The 22,895-nt window shown below is 42.2% G+C and overlaps 2 protein-coding genes across 2 annotated transcripts in view; one reads left to right on the top strand and one right to left on the bottom strand.

Moving 5' to 3' along the window:
* The window catches only part of LOC148902902 (low-density lipoprotein receptor-related protein 1-like), a 107,933-nt gene that overhangs the window by 26,566 nt on the left and 58,472 nt on the right, over positions 1-22,895 (bottom strand). Inside the window, exons 34-60 of the mRNA XM_088992903.1 lie at positions 21,791-21,919; positions 21,578-21,709; positions 21,329-21,463; positions 20,763-20,892; positions 20,539-20,665; positions 20,284-20,435; positions 20,022-20,146; positions 18,706-19,080; positions 13,949-14,138; positions 13,541-13,745; positions 13,275-13,467; positions 12,994-13,119; positions 12,780-12,908; positions 11,750-11,869; positions 11,320-11,433; positions 11,101-11,250; positions 10,899-11,021; positions 10,049-10,165; positions 7,624-7,752; positions 7,409-7,534; positions 7,183-7,323; positions 6,384-6,571; positions 4,100-4,283; positions 3,933-4,018; positions 2,501-2,620; positions 2,229-2,416; positions 1,955-2,160 (exon numbers count right to left, since the gene is read on the bottom strand). Of these exons, the coding sequence (XP_088849029.1) occupies positions 1,955-2,160; positions 2,229-2,416; positions 2,501-2,620; positions 3,933-4,018; positions 4,100-4,283; positions 6,384-6,571; positions 7,183-7,323; positions 7,409-7,534; positions 7,624-7,752; positions 10,049-10,165; positions 10,899-11,021; positions 11,101-11,250; positions 11,320-11,433; positions 11,750-11,869; positions 12,780-12,908; positions 12,994-13,119; positions 13,275-13,467; positions 13,541-13,745; positions 13,949-14,138; positions 18,706-19,080; positions 20,022-20,146; positions 20,284-20,435; positions 20,539-20,665; positions 20,763-20,892; positions 21,329-21,463; positions 21,578-21,709; positions 21,791-21,919 (4,140 nt within the window). The remainder of the gene's footprint in view (positions 1-1,954; positions 2,161-2,228; positions 2,417-2,500; positions 2,621-3,932; positions 4,019-4,099; positions 4,284-6,383; positions 6,572-7,182; positions 7,324-7,408; positions 7,535-7,623; positions 7,753-10,048; positions 10,166-10,898; positions 11,022-11,100; positions 11,251-11,319; positions 11,434-11,749; positions 11,870-12,779; positions 12,909-12,993; positions 13,120-13,274; positions 13,468-13,540; positions 13,746-13,948; positions 14,139-18,705; positions 19,081-20,021; positions 20,147-20,283; positions 20,436-20,538; positions 20,666-20,762; positions 20,893-21,328; positions 21,464-21,577; positions 21,710-21,790; positions 21,920-22,895) is intronic.
* LOC148902903 (galanin receptor type 1) lies at positions 16,287-18,256 on the top strand. The gene has a single exon (XM_088992957.1). It carries the CDS (start codon positions 16,835-16,837, stop codon positions 17,864-17,866), a length of 1,032 nt encoding a protein of 343 aa, XP_088849083.1. The 5' UTR covers positions 16,287-16,834; the 3' UTR covers positions 17,867-18,256.

Below are 22,895 nucleotides of genomic sequence, written 5' to 3'. Positions count from 1 at the left end.
GAATATATTTGGGAATTAAAAATATGACGTGGAGCACCATTCCCGAATTTGTTCGGGTTTTGTTTTTTTCTTGCGAGGGGGTGCTGATAAAGCACTGGTCAAACCTCTGGAAATATTTTTCCCTTCCACAAGGTGGCAGCATTTGCCTTTTTTTCCATGTTAGCGCTTTGTTACAGCTTCAGTTGTTGTTAAAGCGCTATATAAAGTAAATCAATATGTATGTATGTATGTATTGTATTGTATTGTATTTTGTACAGCCGCCCCCATTTCAAGCTCACTTAGGAATTAACTCTTTTCTGTTTAAAGAAGAGAGTCCAAGGCACAGGTGTCAAAGTCAAGGCCCGCGGGCCAATTCCGGCCCGCCACATCATTTTTTTTCGGCCCGCGAAAGCAAATCAAACTTGTTAAATTCCATGATGATTGCTAAAATCTGAGCCAAAATTTCATATTTTTGGATGTCAACCACGATAAAAGTCATTATTCTTGACTTCAGATTTGAAAACGAGTTATTCATTAATTTGCTGTGTGCTCTATATGTAATATTTGAAGGGATTTAAACATTCTATTGGGTTCCCCAAATTCATAACGGCCCTCGAGAGGAAACCATAACTACAATGTGGCCCGCAACAAAAAATAACTTTGACACCACTGGTCTAAGGTGTCTTAGACTGCATTGAATGTTTATGTAGTCCTAAAACTCAAAATTCTGTGGGTCCTGGAATTCGAATGACAATGACAAAAACCCTGGCACTGGAGTGGACACATTTTTCAACATGTCTGGCAGTGAATGAGTTAAGTGGAGAAGTATGGAAATCCTTCTGATACTGATCAAGAAAACTATTCGAGGCAATAATAAAAGATGTCTGGTCGTGAATGAGTTAATAAAGTGGCCAGAGTGCATGTTGGAAAAATGCAAGGGATCAAAAATTCATTGACTTAAACCAGTCAACAAGAAATAATTACAGGTATATAAACATTGTCGCAGGAAGGATCGTGGCCGAGCAGATATGGTTAATAATACACAGAAGCAGCGACACGCCCAACGCAATATCTCAAGTCTTACGCAATGTTCGATACGCCCGATTAAGTTTTATACAATCAAAGTGCTCTTTCTCCTCCAATGGACTTTGCTTTCTGTTTGGCGCAAATGCGTCAGCGCACAATTCCTGTTCGCTTATAAAATATGGTGATTACCCATATCCACCACCTTTATTGATCCCCATGCCTAGAAAATAGATCATCAAAAAGAAATTTAACCCGGTTCTGAGAATTGTTTCACAATTTCTACTGAGGCGGCCTTCAGCATGTTCCTCTCACAATCCAAAGGGAACACAAATTATCCTGTGACACCAGAAAATGTTCGTCATTAACTCATTCACTGCCATTCCCAAATTTATTAGGGAATTGAAAATATGACGTGCAGCACCATTCATGAATTTGTTCGGGTTTTGGTTTTTCTTGTGGGGGTGCCGATAAAGTGCTGGTCAGACCTCTGGCAATGTTTTTTCCCATTCAGAATGGGGCAGCATTGAGTTTAGCACAGCCGCCCTCATTTCAAGCTTTGATAACTCCAGACCCATATAACTTGGGAATTGACGCTTTTTCCGATGACAGAAGAGAGTCTGAGGTTTATTACGCTTCATTGAATGCTTATATCGTCCTAAAACTCAATATTCTGTGGGTCCTGCAATTGGAGTGAAAATAAGAAAAACCCTGGCACTGGAGTGGACACATTTTTGCACGTCTGGCAGTGAATGAGTTAATGACGTTACATATCTACCGGTAAATAGAATAATTGTCTGTCATTTAAAGTGAGGTAGAATTTGGCCAAATGTGACTTTGCAACATATTATATTTATTTAGACAAGCATCCAATTTTGACTTTTTTCCTACCGTACCACACGAGCGCTCCAAAATGCTATTAGTGCAGCCAAAGTACACAAAGATAAATGACCTGTGTGTCTTCTGGTGCCATCCAGACTGGCAAACTCAATGTAATCCTCCCTGGCGTCGGCCCAGTAGATGCGGTCATTGATAAAATCCAAGGTCAGACCATTGGGCCACGTGATCTTATCCTCTATGAGCACACTCCTGTTGGTGCCATCCATGCCAATTCTTCCGATATGCGGGTTGTCACCCCAGTCAGACCAGTACAAGTACCTAGACATAAAAACATATTGTGTTATGCTGCGTCCTGCAAATGACAACAATCACTCATGGGGCCTCACCCGTAGCGCACATCCACGGCGACAGCCCGAGGTTCTCTCAGCCCACTGTTAACCAGCACCGTTCGGTAGGCTCCGTTAAGTTTGGACACTTCAATGGTGTCGCGGCCTTTGTCACACCAGTACAAATTGCCTCCCACCCAATCCACAGCCACGCCGTCTGGGTTACTCAGAGAGGTCCGGTGCAACACCTGTGTGGAGGATACGAAAATGTTCACTGCATGGGCGCAAGCATCCCCCTCCCCCATCCTACCCTTCGCACCTCATTGACTTACCTCCATGTCGCTACCATTCATACGCATACGTCGGATCATGCTGCCCTGAGTGGTGACGTCGGTCCAGTAGATCATCTGTTCTGCATAGTGGAAGTCCAATGCCACTGCATTATTCAGACCCTATAAATAAATACATAAATTAATTAATTAAAAATTAATAAACGGATAAACAAATTAACTCATTCACTGCAAGACGATGTGCAAAAATGGGTCCACTCCAGTTTTTGTCATTGTCACTTGAATTCCAGTACCCAGAGAATATTGAGTTTTAGGACTACAAAAACATTCAAGGCAGAGTTAGAAACCGCGGAGTCTCTTCTTTAATCAGAAAATAAGAGTTAATTCCATAATTATATGGGTCTGGAGTTATATGAGCTAAATGAGGGCAGCTGTCCAAAATACAATGCAATACATATACAGTGGGGCTTTGGCTTACGAACTTAATTGGTTCCCAGACAGAGTGTGTAAGGCGAAGTGTGTATCCCAAAAATACTTTCCCATAGAAAACCATTAAAATGAGAATAATCCGTTCCCAGGTGTCCATAAAACATAATTTTCAACTAAATAAGCCTTAACACGACACACAACATGCTTTATTCGATGTATAATAAATGTGCTATTGTATTGTAATGAAAGAAATACACTGCACTATATAATAAAGTCACTCGCACGTGACAAGTTCGGTGTCATTAGTCACGTGAAAGCATCGAGTAAATAACGGCTTTGTGTAGCAATGGTGGACTTAGCATATGGGTACCGAGCTCTTTATTTGTAGAATGGTAGTAGAAAGTTAATCTCAGGGAAGTGACACACCGTGGGAAATGTGTCAGGCTGAGATTCACATGAAAGCCGCGGTGCGCACCTGTGACGCCACAAACGCACACCTCGTTCGTGTTTCTCAATGATCTCCTTCTTCTCCTCGACTGTAATTTTGTTTTGTGTCTATTTCGGCTGAACACGAGCCTGTAGTGGGGTCTGTCTTCTTCGGTCCCATAAAAGCAAAAGTATCGTTGATGACCATCGACGTGTGCACTCATAGAAAGGGGGTGTGGAAAGGTAGGCCGGCTGGCGCGCTCTTCGGTCGTGTGCTTTGGTGTTCTTCCGCCGAAGATTACTCCGACAGCCGTGGTGTGGGGTGTGTATCGCGAAAAGTAGTGCTTAATCCAAGATTTAATTTTCATAAATTTAACGTTCGTAAATTGAAAAGTTCAATATTCAATTGAATAAAAGTTCAATATTCAATTGAAAAAATCAATATTCTGTAGGTCCTGGAATATGAGTGAAAATGACCAAAACCCTGGCACTGGAGTGGAGACATTTTTGCACATTGTCTGGCAGTGAATGAGTTAATCAATCATTAGTTAAAAAAAGAGGCAAGTATAAGTTTAAAGGGACGCTGAAAGGAAGCAATGTACAACCTCTCCTTTTCTACCTGTTTGATAAGAGTGTAGTTGGAACCATCCAAGTTGAGCTTTCTCAAGTAATATCGGTTAGCAAAGATCAAAAAGGCCTCCTCCTCTGCACACACAAACAACAGTGAGCATTTTCTGGATTTGTATTTATTTTTTTGAGCTATGAGCAAACTATTCGGTGACGTACCTGATGTGGATTTACAGATGGTGGGATCATTGGGGCTGACTTCAAATCCATCCACACAGAGACAGTGGAAGCTGCCGTGCGTGTTGATGCAGCGCTGAGTACAAGGGTAGGTGCTAGTGCACTCGTCCACATCCACGCAGGTCTTCCCATCTCGCTTCAGCTGGAACCCGGGATGGCACCTGCACTGAATGCGTCAAGCCCACAAAATGGGTGAGCATCTTAAAGACATGCACTATAATGCCTCAATTGCACTGTTACGATTCTTCTGGAGTTTGCCCAGTTCCATCCCTCCTATTTGCTGAATAAAATATTGATATTTCATGCATGGCTTGACTTAAGAGTCAAATTCATTGCATGATCACACTTGCAACTCAAACCCACATCTCAAATCCTTGCTCAATGAAAACAATGGCAACTCTGCAATTATCAGTTCCAAAAATGCCCCTTGACAGTATCAAATCGTAATAGCATACTGGAACTAAATAGAAAACAAAGAGGCTCAGGCACATCCACAACCATTGTGGTGGTAAACACTTCGAATAATGGATGGAAAAATAATGAACTAATTTGTGTGGCATGATAAAATAATGGCCATTGTGCTGCTAATTTTACTGTGTGCGCCTTGGCCACCGAGGGGCAATATAACACCAATCGACATATGAACATTGATTTCATATTGGCTAAGCATGTCAGGTAATTCATAGGTTGAATTAGCACTTTATCTGGATAGGCCGCACCTATTTTGTCATTCAAACATCCAAATGGAATATGATTGCCATATGCCAAAGTTTTAATTGCCGTTTGGAGTGCGAATAATTGAACTCCATTAATTCTGTCTCGCAAGGATGTAGGCTTGTGTAAGAGGTGTTGTGCCACCATTTCCAACCCACTTAAGAAAAAAAAGCATCATGACAGTACAGTTACAAACAAAATTATTCTCGCTATGACCACATTTTAAGAAAGTGAATTTCTACTGGGTGTATGTAAGAATGCAGTGGCAGGCCGTGCATATCACTCCTAGGCCTTCAGTAGTGCTACGTCTGAATCATTCCACAACAGCGAGTGTGGTGTGATTTACTACACGTCTACCAGAGGATGACCATATAAAAAGATTATTTGATATTTTTGCTAGCTTCAGAGCTGTGCAAGCTTAATGATGTCCATCTATTCTTGAAAAGTCCACCTTGAAAATGGCTTTAACAGTATATCTGCAACCAAAACCATTTCTTCTCCTCCTCCAGCCATTGTGGGTTGACAAAACCGCTATTAAATCAACATAAAAATATTCGCTACAGATACAGTGTGCTAGCTCTGGCCACTATGCGCTTATCACTAGCAGCTAGTGATACAATGATTGGCTGGTGACCAGCCAATCATAATTTGCGAAAACTCTGACGATGGCAGCGCCTTTGAGCAAGCCTTAGGTTGCCAAATCAAACTCTGATTGTTTAAAGCAGCTGTTTCATTGATACCGATTGTGTGGGTGCTCAGGTAGATTTCCTGGTAACAAATGATGGCTGAAATGTGATTGGTTAAATGCTTAAACACGAAAACACACATCTGGAAGCAGCACAACAGGGGAAAAGCAACGAAAGGAAGCTGAAAAACAATTTGGAATTATTTAATAAGAATTCATGGACAAATATATAATTTACATTACTCTGTGATTCAGATATTTCTAGGCCAGCAGAGAAGGCATTGCAGATCCTGATGGCCCACCACTGTAAGAACGTGTTGAGAGACTCACATTGTGTCAATACAGGCACATGTAAATAGACGTAGTTTGCAATTCAGCACTGCTACTTTGGCCGCTAAATAAATATTAAAAACCAGAAAACAAACGGCACGCAGTTCACATGACTCGCCCCCGCCTTGTGTGAAAATACATTTACAAGATGATTCATTCTGGTCCATAAGTAGGGCGCAGGAACACACGCTTAATGATTTTCAAAAGAAGCTCAGACCGTAGCTTCGCTACTACAAACATGAAAGTTCATGCTCAGTTCAAGCTGTTCTTTACGCACCTCCTTCTTTCAGGAGCCAAAACAAGTTATGGTCTTATGCAAGCACATGTCTGAAGTCAGTTCCCAACCTTTTCGCCTCGCTTGTTGGGGAAGCGTATCCATTAAATATTGATGGGGAACTTCGAATACCTCTGTACACAGTAATCAATACGCTCACTGTTCATATAAACATGGCCAGTCAATGTTGGCTTGGATTCACGAGACAAATGCAGGATACAAAATAAATACAAATCATACACACACTGGGATGGCTTGCTTACCTTGTAACCAATCGTGAGGTCATCACAAAGTTGTGAGCAGCCACTTAGTTTACTGTTGAGACACTCATTGATGAAGCAGTTGAGTTCATCTGAGCCGTCGCCGCAGTCGTCATTCCGGTCACACAGCAGAGTCTCATTCACACAATTTCCATTGCGGCACATGAAGGCCGATTCGTTACATGTCCTCACTGAAACCACATAGAAATGTATAGTATGTTAAGCACCGAATGGAAGTGCACCATATGCACTGAGCAAACCGAGTTGCTTGTTAGTAACGTGGCTTTGTATAAACCATCACGAAGATGCAGTGGACACATTTTGCACATCGTCTGGCTGTGAATGAATTAAAAATTGCCTGTGTGTGTTGTATAACAGTTAACACATGATAGTAAAATTAAAAAAAAAATCACTTATTAATAAATATACTAGATCATACATTCACGACACATCACTTGTCAAGTTGTATAATGCGTTAGCGGCCTCGCTAACGGTAACACTGCAGAGTGCGATTTGCCATTCTGCTAAAGAGCAAAATGGACGCAACGGACAGTGCTGGTCTGTCTGTTCATCGATAACAGGGCACCTTGTGCCTTTTCTTCGAAGCCGTTGTTGATTTGTCTAGTAATGTTGACTTTCAGCATGTGGACAAGGACGTGAACCTACTTTCTCCCTACTCTTGGGAAACATTCTGCCGAAGTGTTTGTAAACATAACGTTTGCAACTTGAGGTTCCGCTGTACAGTGACTTTTCAAATCCCTGGAGTACAGTCGGCTGGTCGTGCACTAACGACCATTCTCACCTGTCTCGGTGCACCGTGGATTCTTGGGAGCTTCATCAGAATGATCTTGACAATCAAACTCGCCATCACACTCCCATTTCTTTTGATTAAGGCAGCGGCCGTTGGCGCAGCGGAACTCTTCAGGACCACAAGTTGGATATTCTGCAAAAGAAAAAAAAGGGATTTGATTATTCCCAACCCCAACTGCCGATGTTTTCTTACTAAAGTATCGACAACAGCCACTCACCACATTCAGGAGACTCATCGGAGCCATCACCACAGTCAATGTCGTGATCGCACACAAAGTGCTTGGGGATGCACTGCCGATTCTGGCACATGAACTCATTGTTGTCACATGTGCTGTTGCTGTACACTGCAAGTAGAAAGGAATACATTGTTGTAATGCTTCTCAAAATGTCGCCAAATGGGCTGTTGGAATCATAGTGCACATGTCCAACTCACAACATCCCGCTTTGACACTCTCGTCGGCTCCATCCGGACAGTCTTTGTCTCCGTCACACTTCCAGCGTTGTGGCACACATATATGCGAGCCGGGACACTGGAAGGCCTCAGGACTACAGGTTTTGGATTCTGGAGTCATGGAAAATGGGAAGGATATCGTAAAATGATGTGCAAAATCCCAGCAATTGTCAATGTCAGAAACTCTCAATGGAAATCAGTGGTGGGCTGTGGATTTCATTGCTAGGCCTTCAGTAGTGCTACGTCTCAGACGTAGTGCAATTCAGATGATCTAAATCACAGGTGTCAAAGTCAAGGCCCGCGGGCCAAATCCGGCCCACCACATCATTTTTTTCGGCCCGCAGGAGCAAATCAAACTTGTTAAATTCCATGATGATTGCTAAAATCTGAGCCAAAATTTCATATTTTTGGTTGTCAAACACAATAAGTCATTATTATTGACTTCAGATTTGAAAACGAGGTATTCATTAATTTGCTGTGTGCTCTATATGTAATATTTGAAGGGATTTAAACATTCTAATGGGTTCCCCAAATTCATAACGGCCCTCGAGAGGAAACCATAACTACAATGTGGCCCGCGGCAAAATGACTTTGACACCCCTGATCTAAATCATTCCAGACTGTAAAAAAAGTGTGGTGTGATTTACTACAAGTCCACTAGAGGGTACCATTAGCCAGGAAATAACTGATCGGTCTTTCTTAATTATGTCAAACTTTTCATGAAAAGTCCATCTTGAAAATGGCTTGAACAGTAAATCTGCAACCAAATCCATTTCTTAACCTCCTTCAGTCATTGTGGGTTGATAAAACCGCTATTAAATCAACACAATATATTTGCTTATGCAGCTTGCTACCGATACAGTGGGTTAGCTCTGGCCAGTATGCCCTTATGACGAGTGGCTCGTGATACTATGATTGTGTTAGCCAGTGACTAGCTAATTATGTGACTAGCCAATCATAGTACGCGAAAACTCTAACATTTGGGTTGCCAACCCCTTTTGTGTTGCCAACTCGAAATCTGATTGGTTAAAGCAAGAGTTCGATTGACACATTTGATGCTCCAGGGCCCGCAGAACTTATTGTGAAGGTGTCCAGGTTGATTTCTCACACTGGTAACAAATGATGGCTGAAATGTGATTGGATGAATGATTAAATATGAAAACACACGTCTGGAAGCACAACAGGGAAAAAGTAACAAAAAGCTGTAAGACAATTTGTAATTATTTAATAAGAATTCACAGAGAAAATATAATTAACATCAGTCTGTGATTCAGATATTTTTCGGCCAGCAGAGAAAGCTTTGCAGGCCTTGACAGTCTACCAATGATGGAAATATATACTGATTTAATTGACGGCTGATAGGACTATTTGATTTTGTGAAAGAAGCTTTCCAGATAACTTCTGTTATATGTTTTGCTGGTGTCGCGGAACCCCTGGTGCAACCATCCAATGTGTAGTGAAAGAGCTTTCGGAATGGCCTCCAGCCAGCATGAACCACTGACAAATGCTCTTGATTAATTTGATGAATGAACACTTTTTGGAAGGCTTGAGCAACACAGGTTGAGTAATATTAAACTGAACATGTTTTTGTTGCTCAATGAAGACAAATGTTCAAATGTCGATACATGTCTACCCATCAATAAATCCAGTGAAATGTCATTCTCTTTAAACTGCAACCCCAATATGATCTGGTGGCCAGATGAGGAAATGATTGAATGGCGTTGTGAATTGGAAATTGTATCCAATTTGTATTTTCATGTAAAGTATTTTCTGGTGTATAAGGCGCACCGGAGTATAAGGCGCACCCTCAATAAATAGTGTATTTTAAACTTTTTTATATATATAAGGCGCACCTACGTATGAAGAAAAGTTTTCCAAATATAATATATAAATATATCAAAGTTTTCCAAATATAAGGCACACCACATTATAAGGCGCAACCGTAGAGGCTAGGGTTGCTCACTATTTCTTTTACAGGGGGCAATGGAGTCGGTGGCTGCTGACAGTAGTTGCAAGACCTGTTGCGACCCAATATTACTTCACATATAAGGCGCACCTACTTATATGTGTACTTAGGTCATCTTTTGAAGAAAATCAAGGCTTTTGGTTGCACCTTGTACACCAGAAAATACAGTATCCATTTAGACAAAGAAGACAATACTGTTTTTATTTTGAGTTTTTGTTGTATTCTGATTTTGGTTATTGTTTGGCTGTGTATAAAGCCAGGGTAAACTACTGTATGTGTGACACGGTTATAAGAATGTCTTTCATCCATTCATTGTATTATTTTGCTAGGATGTGTCCATATGCCCAGAGAAAATATTGATGTTTGAGATTGAATATGACACGTGGTGCATAATTCGGGCAAAGTGCTTGAGAGCTGCTCGCAACTGAATGAATGGCTTACTGCATTTGTCGTCCTCGTCAGATCCATCGCCGCAATCATCAGAACCGTCGCATACCCAATGGCTGGAAATGCAACGGTGGTTTCCACACTCAAACTGCGTGGAGGTACAAAATTTGTCTGTAAATGGAGACAGAAAAAAACATATTTGTTCTTATCCCATGATTGTAAAGTGTCCTTGAGAGCTTTGAAAGGCGCTTATAAATGAAATGTATCAATATTATTAACTCATTCACTGCCATTCACGAATGTATTCAGGAATTGAAAATATGACGTAACTCACCATTCTCAAATTAGTTCAGTTTTTGTTTTTTCATGCTTGGGTGCTGATAAAGTGCTGGCCAGACATCTGGCAATGTTTTTCCCTTCCACAAGGAGGCAGAATTTCCCTTTTTTTCCATGTTAACATTTTGTTGCAGCTTCAGCTGTTGTTAAAGCGCTATATAAACCATTATGTATGTATTGCATTGTATTTTGGACATCCGCCCTCTTTTCAAGCTACTGTAACTCCAGACCCGTATAATTTAGGAATTAACTCTTTTTTTCTGATGAAAGAAGAAAATCTAAAGGTTTCTTACGGTGAATGTAATATTTATGTAGTCCTAAAACTCAATATTCTGTGGGTCGTGGAATTCTAATGAAAATGACAAAAACCCTGGCACTGGAGTGGACACATTTTTGCACGTCTGGCAGTGAATGAGTTTAAAAAATGATTAAACTATCATGCAAGAATGTACAAGTGCATCCCATCATATTGGGTGTTTCTGAATACAGAATGTGATACAGATATGGATGACATACACTTGCCACTGAGTGCAAGCAAGAAAGCTCTTTGAATCCACATTAGACTGACCGCAGTGTGTCTCGTCAGCTCCGTTCTCGCAGTCGTTTTCTTTATCACATGTCCAGCTCATCGGGATGCAGGCGCCAGTGGAGCAAGCAAAGAAGTTGACTGGACATTTCAGCTTGCGTTTATCTACAAGACCAGACAAACAAGTTAGCTTGGATGGCTCCAAACAGAGTCCGGGGCAGGAAAAGCAGGCGGAGTCACGCACCGGGGCAGTTCATCTCATCGGAGTAGTCGCCGCAGTCATTGTTGCCGTCGCACAGCCACGAGGACAGATAACACAGGGTGGTTTTCTCGCAGCTCCGGAAAGAAGCGCCTTTCACTCCCAAGCGGAAGAAACGCGAGCAGTCGGTGGGTTCTGGCCGTGAACAAAAGACATTTTCACAACCATTCGTTTTATCTGTGGCATCGGTTTAAGCGCCCTTACGGCAGTTCATTTCGTCACTGGCATCCTCGCAGTTCACCACCTGGTCACAGCGGCTGAAGTTGGAGATACAGCTGCCATCTTTGCACTGGAATTCACCAACTTTGCATAGGGTCACTACAAAGTTAAATTCATACTTGTGAACAACTCCCTCAAACTTGAAACAACCGGAAAGCAATTTCTTAATTCAATCAAAGATGTTAGAATCAGAATCAGAAAGCCTTTAGTAGTCACACAATGGGGAAATTTGCATTTTTTTTCTTTTCAGAATAAAAAAGCTAACCAGCCTCGACCTTTTCAAGTCATGGTCGTGTGTGAAGAGAGCCGAGAGGAGATGCAAACAACTCTCATGGGTTCAAACGATCACATTTGCAAAAAAATAAATAAATAAATAAAATTAAACGCTCCGAAAGAATGGACGCTGATCACTTACTGTTACAAGGCATTTCATCAGAGTGGTCACCACAGTCGTCTGTGCCGTCACACCAGAATTTGTGACCAATGCAGCGACCGTTCATGCAACGTCTGTAGCCTTTCTTGCAAATTCGATTGGCTAGAAAAACAAACAACAAAAAGCTATGTGAGAAAGAAAAGCTACTACAGTTAAAGATCTGGTGTATCGTGAAAATAAAGATGACCTTATCAAAAAGCACAAACAAGATGGATTCATTTTTTAATAACTCATTCACTGCCAGATAAGTGCAAAATGTGTCTACTCCAGTGTCAGGGTTTTTGTCATTTTCACTCAAATTGCAGAACCCAGAAGAATATTGAGTTTCAGGATTACATAAACATTCAATTCAGAGTAATAAACCTTAGACTCACTTCTTTCATCAGTAAAAGCGTTAATTCCTAAGTTATATGGGTCTGGAGTAATCTGAGCTTGAAATGGGGGCGGCTGTACAAAATACATAATATTATTATTATAAAATGCATACATATGGATTTATATAGCCCTTTAACAACAGCTAAAGCTGTAACGAAGCACTAACATGGGCAAAAGGTGAATGTTGTCCCCTCATGGAAGGAAAAAAAATTCCCAGAGGACTGACCAGCGCTTTATCGGCACCCCAAGAAAAACTAAAAGAGGAAAAAATTAGGAAGGAATGGCGCTCCACGTCATGCTTTTCAATTCCCAAGTAATTTTAGGGAATGGCGTGAATGAGTTAATACCTTACACATATAAAAAGTTGAATATACCACAGTGGTTTTTATTATTTAGTGAATTTTGAACCTCCTCTTTAGGACTGTGTAAGCTCTCACTCGTATAGGAGTGGTCCATCGATGAAAAGGTTTCTTCAGCCGTCATCTGTACTTCTTTAAGAAGAAAGAAAGAAAGAAAGAAAGAAGTACAGATGACGGCTGAAGAAACCTCTTCTTTAGGAGACTTTTTCAGACTCTGTTTTCAGCCAAGAATGGCCATGGTGAGATGTTCTAGTTGCATCGTTTGCACAAATCCTCACCGCAGTAGGACTGCTTCTCATCTGACTTGTCCTTGCAGTGAGCCATCCCATCACAGGTCAGGCTGTAGTTGATGCAATCGCCGTTTCCACATTCAAAGTCGTCCACACTCCCGCAAGACATATTCAGCGCTGGTGAGGTACAAACATGTTTCATCATTGAAATCGGAATGTTACATTTTATGTTTAACAGCTTTCTTTTCTCCTGAATTCTCACAAGAGCAGGTGTTGTCTTCCAGGGGTTGTCTGTCTCCACGGCAACTGCAGTTGACCCTCCCGTCAGATGTGGTCAGGCACAAATCTTGGCAGCCTCCGTTATTTGTGCGGCAGGGAGAAAACTCACCTGAATGGAGGGCAGGCGGGCGGGCCGGGACGGAGGGAGGAATAATGTTTGAGTGACAAATCTATCATCACCTCTGAAATTCATGACTCAGCAGTGGGAAAAACAACCGAGCAGATGTGAAGTCTGGAAAACGAACAACGGTTGCGGCGACTCACAGCTGTTGGTGTCATTGGCGACCGCCACGATTCCCATTGGCTGCTGGGGGATGTCAGCCCGCAACACTTTCATATCGCCGCCCGTGTACTTGTCAGCTCTCAGGACCGCCCTCCTCACCCAATCCGTCCAGAAAATAAAGTCGCCGTATACGGCCAGGCCAAACGGATGCACGGGTTCATTTTTCAACAAAACCTAGAAGGGAAAAGTTGATAGCTCGTTCCAAAGAACTCATCTCTACATTACCTCCGCTAGAAAGCGTCCTTACATATCGGCTGCTCCCGTCATACTCGCAGCGCTCTATCTTGTCCAAAGTGGCATCAGAAAAGTAGAGCTTCTCTGCTCGGTGATCTATAGCCAGGCCGTTGGGAGTTTTAATATCACTGCCGATAATGGCCAGCACATTGGCGCCATTTAGGGAAGCCCTCATGATACTGGGGGTCTGCTCATTCCAGTTTGTCCAGAACATGAGACTGTGGTGAGAAACAAACAAAGCCTCCAAAAAATAAATAAGCAAAAACAGGACTGATACGATTATCCGCAGCCAAAACACGGCATAAAATTAAAACAACAGCTGTGTTACATGCAACAAATGGGCTGTGGGAAGAAAGCAAAAACAAAAAAGGCGGACTGGCGCTCGGCCCAGCCCAGCCATGTTTGGATCTTAATGACTCACTCCTGACACTCATCCAACACAAAGGCTCTGGGGTGGTCCTCTCCAGACATGGTGACCACGGTGTTGCGGTTATAAGCCACAGAACGGCTCTGGTCCACGGTGTGGCGAGTGATCGTGGAGGTTGTGTAACTGGTCCAGTAGAGCGTATCCCAACCGCGGTGGTAGGCCAGGCCCTCCACTGAACCGACATCTGTGCAAGAGAAGGAGCAAGTGGCGATTTTAAGGACATTAACTCATTGGCTGCCATTCCTGAATTTATTCGGGAATTGAAAAGTGTGACGTGGAGCGCCGTTCCTGAATTTCGGGATTTAACTTTTCGTGCGGGGGCTATAAAAGTTTTAATTCCTAAACTATATTTGTCTGGAGGTATCAGAGCTTGAAATGGGGGCTGCTGATAAAGCGCTATTTTTGTACAGCCGCTCCCATTTCAAGCTCAGATTACTCCAGGACCATTTAATTTAGGAATTAACTATTTTTTTCTGATGAAAGAAGAGAGTCTAAAGTTTCTAATGCTGTATTGAATATTTATGTAGTTCTAAAACTCTATATTCTGTGGGTCTTGCAATTTGAGTGAAAGTGACAAAAACCCTAGCATTGGAGTGAACACATTTTTGCACGTTTGGCATTGAATGAGTTAGGCTGCTGTCAAGCTCACAATCACAAGAAGGAAAAAAGGAGGATTCAATGTACTTCATCTTCATTCGTATTCTTCTTGAGAGGATTATGCAAAAATACTACATTAACCCAGGCAGAGTTGAGGGTGGGTGACCACCTTTGAATTCACTGTTTTTATTTTATTTTTATTACTATCTCATCATCTACGGAAGGTGTTTTCAACATATGGGATTTATATATTTTTTTTAAATGCAGAAAATGCAGAAGATGGCACCCAAGCTCCGTTGGAAATGTGCTGATTTGTCTGCTGGGAATTTGTGTCAGCGAATATCAAATAGTTGTCTTGGTCTTCATCGCGTTATTTATGTGTTTTCCTTCTAATTTTGCCATCAACACAAAGTTTTCAGACCAAACAAAGTACCGCAAAATGCATTGTGTGTCGCTTTCTCGGTCAGGGGCGTTCCAAATGTGACGTCACGTAGGGTATCGTGATCAACTCAAAAACAAGACTTCCTGAATTTTCAGCGCGAGTCTTAAAACGTAAAATGTAGCTATATGTGGTGGAATCTTTGTAAAATACGCTCAGTAGAAGTCATTTGAAGTGATTTTACAAATTATGGACACAACTTGTCTGGAGGCGTCGGTTGTCCTTTAAGGATGGGACGCTACATTGCTGTCATTGACGGCTCGAAATGATATGAGGAGTCCTTTGATTGATTGCAAACATTTATGCTTTCCTCTTCAGAACTATTTGAATCATATTCATAACTGGATGAGTAACAAGAAAGCGTCTCCGAATCTGAACTCTGTGGTGAGCCCATTGTTTTGTTTCATGAGCAAGGCAAGACGACTTGGCGTGACGTCAAGCACTGGGGGCGGGACTTTCTGAAAATCCCCAGTTTCGAGCTGATTTGTGGCAGATTTTTGACACATGAAGTCATTTTTATTGGTGTTTTGCATTTGACTAAAACTATCAGCCTGCGTGTTTTGGGTATTTTAGATGCTATAAAACGTTTTTCTGATGTCAGTTAGGAAACAAAAAAATGGTGTTGGTTGTCCTTTAAACATACACTCCATAAAAAAATATCGCACTGAAGCAATTTACGACCAAATTCACCTTACAAACGACCGCTCAGGACGTATCTCGTAAGGTGGGGTATCTGTATTGTCTCACAAGCTCCAAACCGTGCCATCCATTGGGTCATATTCAAACGATGAACAACCTTCATCACTATTCAAACCGACCATAAAAACACGAACACTCCAAGCAGCTGTTTGCTCTCTGAAGAAAGTCAATAGAACCTTTTGAGCCGTTTTGGATGAATGACCAAGAGACGCACATCGATTATCTAAATCGATGACGAATCCAACACCAACACCAACTTCACTGAATGCACCTTAATGGCAGCTTGACAAACTAAACACACACACAGATAGTTGTGCTTTTTGTCCTTCCAGCTTTAGCACTAACAATTGCTTACAGCCATGAGAAGTGGAATACGTCAAATAGGTGTGTAACAGTATTACATAAGAGTGAGGAGTGGGGGGTATGATAGTGGCCCTGCTGTTGCTAAGCTTCTCCCAAGGATACTGTGTAAACAGTGGAAGAAACAAGCTGGAAGAAAATTCCCACCCAAAGCAGGCATGGTGAATGAAAAGACTTTCGAGAGCGCGATTACACTCGGCATCATTATTTATCACCAATGCCTTGTTGTAGCGCAGTTCTTGTTCTAGCGGAGTCTGCATGTTACACACCTGTGAGGAGCTTCAAAGCGGACACCTGGGGCGGTGTGCATCAAGTGGGATGGCTTGAATGAATTTGACCACTGTTGCCAAGAAATCAATTCAGACATGGAGTACTACTGCGTGTGAAATCTTCCCAGTGATTGACACAAAGTGATCCAAAGGAGGATGAAGAAAATTTTTAAGTTGCCGCACATGGACTGGCGCCTTCAGGTCTTGTTTTCATGTTTTCTAACAAAACTGGGCATTTGTCGGGCAGCTTTTCCAGCTTCCTGGAAAATTTTGTCAAACTTCAAATTTGATGGTGCAAATGAGTGATTTGGCACATTTGTTCTTCAGCGACAAAGCTCGCCGATGAGACCGCTTGAATGTAGCAGTGACGAGTAGATGCACTTTACTAATTGCTATCATTAGGAGAGAGTAGAGCGAGGCGATCGTTAAGATTCGCTTGATGTTATGTGAACGCCCCCCACCTACTTAACATTAACAGGCTCAGATTAATGAGCTAATTGACTTTAATTGGGGGGCATGGGGATGGCAGGACAGGCTGTAAACAGCAGTGAAATGGGACAAAGCAACAGGCAAGAAGAGGCTGCGATTAAGGTTCTGGTGCCAATTCTGGATGGTCTAATCCTGGTGACTGGCCTGGTCGGACAAATCCTGGTCATCAGCACCCTAACAGGGCGGAGGCGGAAAGACCGCCACCCGCCACACGGTACCGATACGCTGCTGCTGGCCCTGAGCGCGGCGGACTTGCTCCTGTTGCTCTGCCTGCCCTTCCATACGTCGGCCATCACCTTGGGATTCTGGCCTTTTGGGGGGTTCCTGTGCAAAGGGGTCAGCTTCCTCGGCGTGGCCTGCTCATCGGCGTCTGTCTTCACCTTGGCAGCACTGGCTGTGACTCGCTACCTCACAGTGGTGCACCCCGCCTGGGCGTTCCGCTCCAGGATGCACCGGCGGCTCAAGGTGACAGTGGCACTTCTGTGGCTTCCCGCCTCGGCCTTGGCGGCGCCTCAGTTTGCCTTCCGTACGGTGACGACATCCAGGGCGGTGTACTGCTTTGCTTTTCTGTCCGACTTCAGCCAGCTCGTCTACAGCATCAGCCTCTTCCTCTTTGGCTTCGCCCTCCCACTGGGAATCATTGTACTCATGTACGCAAAGATCTACTGCTTTCTTCGACATGCGAGATTGGTTGGAAACGCCCCTCGGCTGGAGCGCTACCAGAGCCAGGTCACTCACACGTCAGCTCTCTTGGTCCTGGTCTTCACGCTTCTCTGGTTACCCTCCTACGCGCTCATGTTCTCCTTCGTCGGTGGAAGGATTCGGGGTTCAAAAGGTTACAATACAATCGCCATTTTGGCCAGATTGCTGGCGTCATCAGTGGCGGTGGTGAACCCCCTGCTATATGGATTCATGTCTCAGAAATTCCGAAGAGAGTTGCTGGAGCTGGGGCGAGAGCGATGGACCATTTGCAAAAACTTTTTGAATGGTTGTCCTCACATGATGATGGGCGGGGACATGGTGCAAACCTTTGAGTTAGACACAAGTTCTGAAGGTTAAAACGGATGAAGATCTTATTCTTCTCTGAGTTCTGAAAATGATCCATCCAAATGAAAGCCGGCACATTTATGGTGGCACAATTGGAAGGATCGAGAAGCGTGAGGGTCAATCAGCGTTCAAACGCTAGTCCAGGGAGGCTTTTATGACAACGTACAAAGACAATCCAAGCAGCAACTCCAAAATCTCATAGGTCCATGGGGGTGAAATTTTACTCCCATTGACATGCAACAAGTCCACCCAGACAATGTTGCGTGCGTTCGACCATGATCGTAGGTTGTATGTTTTCACAATATCAATGCAATGGACCCACACATTTGTTTGCAATATTCGTGGAAGTAAATTTGATGTTCATCAAATACTTGTTGTTTTGTTTTTATGTTGTGTTATTTTACATTTATTTTACACCTCCATGTTGTAACTATTCATGTTTTTTGGGGTGTGTGTTATTACTATTATTCTCATTTTCTGTGTGTATGTATGGATGTATGTATGGATGATAATAATAATACATTTAATTTCAATGTATGTACATATTGTAAGTATGTATGTACGTAAATATGTACGTATGTATGTATGGAGAGTATATTCATATGTACAGTATGTATGTGTGTATGTATGGAGAGTATATTCATATGTACAGTATGTATGGATGTAGGTATGTATGTATGTATGTATGTATGTATGTATGTATGTATGATTATTTCTTTATTTTTGAGTGATACTTGCATTTTAGCTCTTGTATTAAGTCAATTTATATTGCGTGAGGGTGTCTTGGGTCTGTTGGTCATTGAACAGAGCTCTTTGAGACGTTTTTTACAGCCAAATGACTTCCTACTTACTATCAACCACAATCTTGCGGTCTGTGCCGTCGTCGTTGATCTGCTGGATATTCCCAAAGTGAATGTCGCTGAAGAAGATGTGATTGGCTCCCTTTCCGCCGCCTCCGTGGTAGTCAAAACTGAGGGCGATGACATTCTTCATGTGCTCTGGGTCTTCGAAAGGCTTTATGGGAGCATTCAAGTTGGTCTCGTCGGACAGGTGGATGCTTTTCAGAATGGTGCGCTCTGAGTATAGGAGGTAGCCGTCGTAATCGCGGCAGCTGCGGTTGTCCTCTGCCAGCATGCCATGGGCACAAGCACAGGTGTGCTGCCCGTTGCCACGGTAAAGACAAAGTTGCTCACAGTCACCGTTGTTATGTTTGCAGATGTTGGTGCCTGCGGAAAAAAACAACCAGTAAAAAGTCCTTTGCATCATGCTTGTCACATTTTGACAATATAAAAATGAATCAAATATTTTCTGTGTAGCGCTCTCTCGTTTCTATTTATAATTTGATTTTATTTATTGCATTCTATTTGTGATTGTATTTTATTTATTATACAGTGAGACCTCAACTTACAAACTTAATTGGTTCCCAGACAGAGTGTGTAAGGCGAAAAGTGTGTATCTCAAAAAAAATTCCCATAGGAAACCATTAAAATGGGAATAATCCGTACCCGGGTTTCCATAAAATATACTTTTCAACTAAATAAGCCTTAAAACTACACACAACATACCTTATTCTATGTATAATAAATGTGCTATTGTATTGTAATGAAAAAATACACTGCATTGTATCATAAAGTCACTTTATTTACATTTGTGATGGTCATTTATGGCTTGATGGAATGGTGTTGGAGGTCGAAGGTCAAAGGGAATTGCTGTTTGGAAAGAGAGGCGCATTACATGACGACTGTAATTAAAGAAATAAACTGCTGTAAAACAAAGTTTTATTTACCTTTTTGATGGTCGTTGATGGCTTATGGAAGGAGAGTCACCTTCCATAAGGACTGTTGGTAACTTAACCTCTGGTGCTGTTCGGTCGTATGCTTCTGCCGAAGATCACTCCGCCAGCCGTGGTGGGTGTGTATTATGAAAATAGTGCTTATTATAAGGTTTAATTTTCATAAATTTGACGTTTGTAAGACAAAAAGTTTGTAAGTTGAGGTGTTTGTAAGTTGAGGTCTCACTGTAGTACCTATGCTTGTCTGTGACTGTAAAGTGTCCTTGAGAGCTTTGAAAGGCGCTTAAAATGTAATGTATTATTATTATTGTTATTATTATTATTATTATTATTATTATTATTAAATGTCAAATGCTGAACATCAAGTTTTCCAACCTTGCTGCCTGGCCCTGTTAAAGACTTTGATATCTTTTAGTTGGACACCGATCCCAGTCCTGAGTTGGACCGCATCTGTAGCGTTGTCTTTGCTGCCTCGCTTGATGGAGCCATTTGCGTGAGTCCTGTGCAAAACACAGTGATACTCTCAAGAAATATTTGAGGAGGAGGGTGTGGGGGGGCATCAAGTATGTTGGACTGACGTACAGTAGTTTCAGATATTATTATTAGTAAATTTGTCAATCAATTGTAAAAGGCTGACCTGTCACTCCAGTAGATGTACTCCTCAAAAACAGAAATTGCAAACATATCCATGTTGTTGTTGGGCAGAACCAGTTCTCTATTCTCTCCAGTTTCCAGATTAATGCGCTCAATCTTGTCTGTCCTGGCATCACACCAATACAACAGCCCCTCCTAAACGTGCAGACGCCGTACAACGGTTTGTGTCAAGGCGGATGAGCAAGGCACATATAAAAATGACGAAAGACCAACAGCAGAGTTCGGCTACCCCTCCTACCGTGTAGTCAATGGAGATTCCATTGGGCCAACTGATGCTCGAGTTGACTAGGACCAGCCTCTCAGAACCATCCAGACGAGAGCGCTCTATACGAGGATACTGACCCCATTCTGTCCAGAACAGGTACCTTCACAGAACATGACGTGAAGGACATTAAACAGTCATGCATTTGGAGCAATTTGCTTCAAGCAACATTTAGGTAAGCGGTTGGCAAGCAGCCTTACCCTTTGACTGGGTGGACAGCAATGGCTCGGGGCTTATCGAGGCCCTGAGAAATGACCACGTAGCGGAAGGAGCCGTTCAGCCTGGCCACCTCAATTACGTCAAAGCCCTGGTCGGTCCAGTAAATATTTCCTGGAAATCAGTTGGTCAATATAGATTGTTTTTATCAAAAGATTTTTAGCCGCGAGAGTGGCTGCCTTTCCAACAGCTCATGTATTTTGTTTTTCTACTTTCATTCCTTTCATCACTTTGCTGTTGTGAAATGTAAATTTCTCCACTGTGAGACTAATAAAGGCATATCCAATCCAATACAATCCAATCCAATCCAATATAAGAAAAAACCAACACTTGCTTTCTTGTACAAAGACAGACACCTATGAGTGAAATTTGAAAACGAAAAAAACTTTAAGATTAAAGCTGTTTGATTATTTGAGATGTGTCTTTTCTGCTCTCTTAGTGTGTTGTTGCTAGGAACATGGTGATAAGCACATTGGTGAGAGGCAAAAGAGACCTCATCGGCGTATTCGAAATGATGCAATATGGCCAAGAGATTTCAGCGCAAGCAGACCTGCAATCCAGTCGACGGTAATGCCCTCCACTCTGCCGATGCCATTGGTGACCACATCTTCTCTCCACGTTTGATCTCGCTTGGCCCTGCTAATGGTGCTCAGGCCCATGTCTACCCAGTAGATGGTGTCGTTCTCTGAAATGGAGCAATATGTTACCAGTCAATGCCACGATGGGAGAGTGAACGAGCTACAGTACTTTCATTCCAGAGACCACCTTGATATCTCTATCTATCTCAAGCGTCACTCACCAGCGTGGAAATCAATGCCGACAGCCAGAGAGGTGCCAGACACCGGCACCAAGGCGTCAGATTTGTCAGCTGGGTCCAGCGGAATTCCTCTGATCCCTTCGTGGACCGAATAAAGCAGGAAAGAGCCCATGCCTGCTCAGAAAGAGTGAGCCATATTGTGAAAACAACCTTAATGAAAAGCCCTGAATGACAAAAGTCAGCTAGCTGTGTTACCTTCACATGATTGCTGCTCTGTCTTGAGGCTGTAACCGGCAGTGCACATGCAGGCCCTGCTAGTGGCTGAGGTGGGAAGACACAACTGGGAACAATCTCCATTGTTGTTACTACACAGATTGACACTTGCTGGGGAGACAAAAAGGTCACAGGGGTCAAATTATGTTGCACTAATTTTCTGTGCCATAAAACATATAGTAACCATGCACAATCATTTGCGGTAGATTCATAAAAAATGCTGACGTTCTTCCTAAAAAATATTCATAGATCAGGAGAAGCTACAAAGGATTCAGAAATGTGTGAATTTATGAATGGCGATTCTTAATGTAAGTTTTTCTACTTCTTACTATTTATTTTAGGCATTAAACTACTGAACCAGGATATTTATTGACATTTTTTTTGATTTGGCTTTTTTTTGTCTTTCATTTTGTGTTTATATGTTCAATAAATCAACTAAAAATTATGAATTGATCATCTCAGTGTGCGCCACACAGGTTGATTAGAAGGAGGCATGGTTCATTAAAGCATGCATACTCTGAGATACAAGGGATATAAAAAAATGACATACAAATCTACAAATGCCAGATTTGCATCATAATCATAAAACCAAGATAAATAATTTCAAAACATTTTTCCAACATCAATGTGACCTATAACTTGCATAGCTCAAGTTAAAACAAATAAACATTTTCAAGTGTAAAAGTATAAGAGATATTGTTGTGTAAGTAGGAGTGTGAGTGTGTTCTGAATCAACCATATTCATAATTAAATGGGAGTTGGCACACGTTTCACTATTTTAAGTGTCTATGATTCATCCCCAATAAAATGTGGCCGTTCTATAGGCCTTTCCTGACATTTTTTGTGGTCACATCTTACATTAAGTCATTGCCTTTGGAAAGCCTTGAATAGAACATGGAACACAGTCCTCATTAACTCCTTCACTGCCATTCACAAATGTATTCGGGAATTGAAAATATGACAGAGCGCCATTCCTGAATTTGATCATGTTTTGCTTTTTCTTGTTTGGGTGCTGATAAAGCGGGGCAGCATTTCCCCTTTTCCATGTTAGCGCTTTGTTCCAGTTTCAGCTGTTAAAGCGCTATAT

This window comes from Hippocampus bargibanti, linkage group LG01 (assembly GCF_051943395.1).
Source record: "Hippocampus bargibanti isolate YZ-2025 linkage group LG01, ASM5194339v1, whole genome shotgun sequence".
NCBI lineage: Eukaryota > Metazoa > Chordata > Actinopteri > Syngnathiformes > Syngnathidae > Hippocampus > Hippocampus bargibanti.
This window is presented reverse-complemented; position numbering and strand designations above follow the sequence as displayed.

What these genes read in the sequence shown, in the direction of transcription:
- LOC148902903 (XM_088992957.1), top strand. Translation starts at nt 16,835, where the DNA reads ATGGGGATGGCAGGACAGGCTGTAAACAGCAGTGAAATGGGACAAAGC.